The sequence below is a fragment of the Sceloporus undulatus genome, chromosome 3 (genome assembly GCF_019175285.1).
Source record: "Sceloporus undulatus isolate JIND9_A2432 ecotype Alabama chromosome 3, SceUnd_v1.1, whole genome shotgun sequence".
Taxonomy (NCBI): Eukaryota; Metazoa; Chordata; class Lepidosauria; order Squamata; family Phrynosomatidae; genus Sceloporus; species Sceloporus undulatus.
In genome coordinates this window covers 71,801,453-71,807,539 of record NC_056524.1, presented here as the reverse complement: position 1 = coordinate 71,807,539, position 6,087 = coordinate 71,801,453, and the positions used below count along the sequence as shown (strand labels likewise).

The 6,087-nt window shown below is 40.2% G+C and overlaps 1 protein-coding gene across 1 annotated transcript in view; it reads right to left on the bottom strand.

Moving 5' to 3' along the window:
• Positions 1-5,748, bottom strand: part of UBASH3A (ubiquitin associated and SH3 domain containing A) — a 39,390-nt gene extending 33,642 nt beyond the window's left edge. The window contains exons 1-4 of the mRNA XM_042458841.1: positions 5,626-5,748; positions 2,884-2,937; positions 1,368-1,554; positions 305-503 (exon numbers count right to left, since the gene is read on the bottom strand). Of these exons, the coding sequence (XP_042314775.1) occupies positions 305-503; positions 1,368-1,554; positions 2,884-2,937; positions 5,626-5,738 (553 nt within the window). The 5' untranslated portion in view covers positions 5,739-5,748. The remainder of the gene's footprint in view (positions 1-304; positions 504-1,367; positions 1,555-2,883; positions 2,938-5,625) is intronic.
• Positions 5,749-6,087: the final 339 nt, after the last annotated feature.

The window sequence follows — 6,087 nt, the reverse complement described above, 5'->3', positions numbered from 1 at the left end:
GGAAAGGCTACAGCTTTATAGGTTACAGCCAAATATGCATAGGTTGACTACACTCCTAGTCAACACCAACTCATTTACACAGCCCGCCTGCTCAGTAGCACTAGAATGACAGACACTGAAATTCATTCTACTGGGTAGTTCCTTCATCTCTTCCATATTTCTAGAACCTGGAAATGTTGCAGTCTTCAATTGCAATTCAGAAAACCCCAAAGCCAGCTACTATAGTTAAAAAGAGAGACTTTGCTGAGCATAAAATCAGGGAAAAAACTCAAAGTGATAATGTGCTGCGGTTTGTCAACGTTACCTGCTAAGGTCATTGCCTCTGTGGCAAAAGCTGCAGCAAATGATTTGATGATATTTGAAGGACCATCGCTAAGGAAGAAGCCAATGTAGCTGCTGGAGGAATGAAGTGAGAGAGAGATGATGGTGGGGAAGCAGCTGGAAAATCGGTCACCTGCTCTTTTTAAGGCTTCATATAAGCCACAAACCTTTTGATCTTCACACTGAAAGAAAACATAACTTTTCAGGTTTTCCAAGAACTCTGCTGTTTTAGGTTATTTTATAAATTGTACTATTTATACAGAGTTTTTTGTGGGTTTTTCAGGCTATGCGGTCATGTTCTGGAAGAGTTTATTCCTGATGTTTTGCCAGCATCTGTGACTGGCATCTTTGAAGTCACAGATGCTGGTGAAACATCTGGAATAAACTCTTGCAGAACATGGCCATATAGCCTGAAAAATCCACAAAAAATATTTATACAGAGTTTGAAAAAGTAACCTTTTGGCCTACTACTGTACTATCAAAACATCCTAGCCAGCATGACTACTAGCCATACTTGTCTGGGTTGGGTAAGTTCAGCAGTAACTTTCCCAAACTCTGAAGTTATATACACTTAAGTCTTGAAGTGGAACATGATGAAAATTGGGTAAACACCCTAGAGAGATTAAAAGTAGAAAACTCTAAAAACAGCTTCTGAAATGAAAATGCAATAGCCCCATACTGAACACTGCAAAATGTTGTATATCAAGGTGAGCCAATTACACAGAGAGGCGGGGGGATGGCTGCTTCTGTTTGGCAGAAATAATCTGGTTTGACACCACTTTAACTGCCATGGCTGAATGCTATGGAGTTCTGGGAAGTGTAGTTTGTTGTGGCATCAGAGGTCTCTGACAGAGAAGGCTAAATGTCTCATAAAACTACACTTCCCAGAATTCCATAGCATTGAGCCATGGCAGTTAAAGTGGTGTCAAATTGGATTATTTTTGCAGTGCAGAATGCGGATGAGACAGAGAGCGAGCAAGCAAGATGCATATTTCTTCATGACATTACTTCAGCCACCATCGTTGCACAGTAAATGTTTGGCTCACCGTAAAGAATTCACAAAGGGTGATGTGCGGGAAAATTTCGTGGGCTCTGTTTTTTCCACACTGATGTTTGCTTTCTTTCCAAAACTCCATCAGTATGTCATTGAGTGGTCCCGTTGGGCACAAATAGAGGGCATATTCTTGTGGGATAGGATCATCCAAAGAAGGATCATTGCAGTGAGAATGCAACCTACAATTAAGAGAGGACATATTACGATACAAAATAGGGCAAGCATTCTTCTGTCCCCAATAGGGTAGTAGGACTCTATGCAAGCAACCTACTTTGTGCTTAAAGAAAGCTCTGTGAGTATAAACAGACTACAATCAGTACAAATTTCATTTGAGATTTTGTGGTATCCTGAAATCTTGTGGGGCAGGATATAAATATTTTAATAAAACAAAATAAATACACTGGCTAGTTGGCCCTGAAACAGACTGTTCTCAAGTAAGATAAAGCTGGCTTGACCTAAAGTGGGGACTTGGATCAGGACTCTAAACTAACCAGCCTGGAGATGCCATAGTTAATTCCCCCCATTACTTTCAATGGGGATTTTGCTAGGGAGCAAATTCATGGCTTCATATACCTCCGACCTGATTGACAGGGCTTAGGAAGTGGTGGAGGCTTTGCCACTTAATCCCTGTCCCATGATAATGATATAAAAACAACAGAGGGAAGGGAGTTAAGATTTACAATGAAACAGCCACCAGAAATAAGTTAGCCACAGCAATTACTACACTTTGAAAATGGAGCAACCATTTATGCTCCAAAAGCATTCCTGGAAAACAAGTTTTGGTCACATGTACCGTAAGGACATTAGAAAGGTGGCAAGGTGAGCACCCTTGATAATGCAAATGCAGAACTTGTGCTAAACCCTTGAACAAGCTCTGTGTCCTCTTCCAAGTATATATTTGTTGCTGCTGTGTGCCTTCAATTTAACTTTGACTTGTGACCCAATCATAAGATTTTCTTCACTAGATTTATTTACAGATTTGCCATTGCCTTCTACTCAGGATGAGAGTGTGTGACTTGCCCATGTTCAACCAATGGGTTTTCATTGCTGAGCAGGGATTTGAACCTGAGTCTCCAAATGTCCTAGTCCAACACTCAAACCACAATGGCTCTTCTTCATGATTTGTGTTCAATTGGTTTATTCTTTAATTAAAAATTAATGACCAATGACCAGATATGGCTCCTTGGCTCATATCTACCACCATACTTCCTTATGTTTACATCTATTTTTTTCCCTCTTCAGAAATCAAAGGAACGAGCAGCCATACCTTTGAGCAGCCATAGAAACAACAGGCTATCTCTCACATGTACAGCATTAACTGGCTTATCATTAAACCATCCACTCTAACATGTAACCATACTGAAGAATCTTCATTGCTTGAAAACATACTCCATAGGTTGCTGTGATCTTGCAGCATTAACTGCTGTGGTGTCAAGTTTGGAAATGCACCAACTGGAGCAATGATTTCTAAGGCATGTTGTTTGGAAATACCTCTTGCTTACACTCACCATTTGGTTGCATCTTCTACTGATCTTTGTCCAGTAGCTGCCAAAGCTTTTAGTCTGAGGAAAGTACAATAAAGCCACTTAGAAAAAAGGAAGTCACACCATCACATTTAATCAGTATGACTTTATTTCTGATGCCAGACTGTGAAGATACTTTCTGAACATAATGACTTACTTTGCTAACTAAAATTAGCCTCTGATCCTAAAAACATTCTTGCCTATGTTGTATTCCTTGTGAGTTTTTTCACTATCTAAATACTAGGCCTATCATCTGATGAAAGAAACTCTCTATGAAACATTCCTTAGCTGGTATGGCAGTGGGCGGTCTGGAATAAAGGGATCATTAAAATCTAAGTGCTTCTAGAGCCCACCTACTAGGACAGAAAAGATGTGAAGGGCTGAGTCTCACTCTCTTCTGCTTGTCTCCAATGGGGAAAATGAGCATATAAATGAAGTAAATAAATTAAATTAAAATAAATTTAGTTCAAGCTGTCTGATTATCATTTTAACACAGATCTCATTTAGGGTTACAGCCTGGGCAAATTCCCTTTTAGACCACTACTCCCAGTGGCGATACCAGCTATGGGATTCTGGTAGCTAATGTCCAAAAGAGAATTTTCACAAGCTCTGATTTGAGCCATATTGCATGGTGTATTGTCAGAAGAACTCAATAGTTCATTATATGCCTCTCACCATTTCCAAGAGGCCATCCCCCTTTTCTGGCAACTTTTATTTTCTATCAGGGCATTAATATATGGGTATTTTAATTATTATTATATTTATTTATATCCCCCTTTCCCCCAGTCTGGGATTCAAAGCCACTTAGCAAATGGATACATCTCTCTCTCTCTCTCTCTCTCTCTGTCACTCACTATGTGTGTGTGTGTGTGTGTGTGTGTGTTACAAAAGCTAAAAATATAGTTGAACTCAATAAAATTAAAAGTATTTAAAAGCATAACTATTAAAAAGAACAATAAATCAAAACAGCATAAACGCCCTTCCCCTGTGAGTCGTCAGATCCCAAAGGCCTGCTGAAACAATAAAGCATAGCAAAGTGGGTCAGTCGACTCTCTCTAGGAGGTAGTTCCAAAGCCTGGGAACAACCTCCCAGAGGATCCTCTCTTGATTTCTTACCAGTGAACGTAGAGGGACAGAAAGGTCTCCCCAGAAAATTCCAAGAATGGGGATTCTCATACCCTTATGGAGATCACATGCACATTGTTGGTGAAGATGAGCTGTGCTTTCTCCTGCTCTACAGTTTTATTTTTTTCTGGTGCCACTTGATTTAAAACCTAAGAAAACCCATAACTGCTGTCACTTGGTGGGAAACCACCTGTAGGCTTCACTTTTACCAGTTGGACACAAAGAAGAAAAAGTGGAATGAACCATTCTTAGAGTCATAGATTAGAATGTGTTATTGTAGGCCATCTAATCAATGCAACAAATCAAGAGATAGAGCATTCCCAACAGACTATTCATTATTTCCCTAAAGATCTCCAGCGTGGAAGGTCCTCAGGTTCCTAGTTAATGAGTTTCAAGCTTGAATTTACCATTAAGAAGTTACTCCTAATGTTCTATCATAATCCTATTATATTTCATTTTGTCCCCTACAACTGTAAAAAAACAAGCCATAGTCAAATCATCTGTGAGACTATGGGAGGGCCTATCTTTTTCAACCATGCACTATTCTAATCTTGTACTAATTATATCAGTACTCTTTAAATACCCAAAGAGGTTATGACAAATCACAGTAAGTTTTAGATGCCCCACAGAATCTATTCCATAATAGAGGCGCGGTACATACCACCCTTTTGCACCGTTCTGGTGCTGATTTTAGGGTTAGGGACTGCACAGCAACCTCATAGTCCCTAACCCTAGCATGGTGTGGCGGTATAACAATGGCGGTGTACCATGTACATGAGCACTGCCATTGTAACATAAGCTCCGCGTGGCATCCACACAGTGCCACATTGGTGCACTCATGACATCTGCCCTGCAGCGCTAAAAGAACTGAGTTTTTTCTGGTTCTTTTTCCTCTGGAGGGAAGCTGTTTGGTTTGGCGGCTGCGGCTTCCCTCCAGAGGGAATTAGGCCGCTGGCAGGCCGCCCTTTTCGGGCAGTCTGTAACGCGCCATATTTGCCAACTATTACTAGGGTTTCATGAAATCCTGGGCATGTGTGACCAAACAAAAGCAGAATGTAGTCAAGATGGCAAAAGTTGTTAATGAGGAAAAACACAGAAGCTAAGAGTGGCTGCAGTAGTTTGCTTTTGCCTGACACTCTTTGGAAAAGCATGATTCTATCCCTTCCTCTCCCCTCTCTCCTGTTGAATTGTTTGACTGCAGACTGCATTTGCACTTTGAACTCTGTTTGCAACTGAAAAATGGGTTGATAGATATTATTTGGGACTGTTCCTGCCAAAATGGGGCAGGCAGAGGGCTTATGGTTCTTGTCCTTGCCAAGATTTTAACAGTGGCAAATCTGAACCAAGATATTCTTGCAGTGTTTTAGTTCAGGTTTAATTTTGATCAGCTATGCCATGAATGGGCTATAAAGTGACCCCAAACAATTAACTCCCAGTATGTTTGACTGAAAAAAGCTGCCATACCCATGGATCTTTCCAAATATAGAACTTGTCAAGACATCACAAGAGATGTAACAAAAGAACAGTTGATTGCCTCACATGGTTTCTTTGGTTATACACTTTTATAGATAAGAGAATAATTTTATTAGAAGATATACTTACGCTGTATGTACAGAGAATCCATCATTCAAGAGAGGCTCCAGTAACGACTGGGTATTTCTGTTTTTATGCTTGTTCAAGACTTTTGAATATAGTGGTATCTCACTTGCCGCCATCTCTCTCTTTCTCTTCTGGTGAAAGCAACATAGCAAAGATGCAGAGAAAGAGTGTGAAGGCAGAGTCTGCTGTGATAAAAATCAAAACCTCAAAACCTCCTTCGATCTTTTTTGACACAAGTTGACATCCTGTTTTTACAGCATGTTGTGGTTCTTAGAATTATTACTGTAGGCAGGCTGAAAGGAAAGGAAAAATGCAAACTTTTTGACATATCTTGCTACAGCATGTATGTTAGACTGAGTGTGAATTACAGATGACTGCCTACCCTATGTCAGTGCTATACATTTCTGTGTCTGCCAGCTTATTACATTAGTGTCTCTTGGGCTGTAAACTGATTACCCCAAAGTG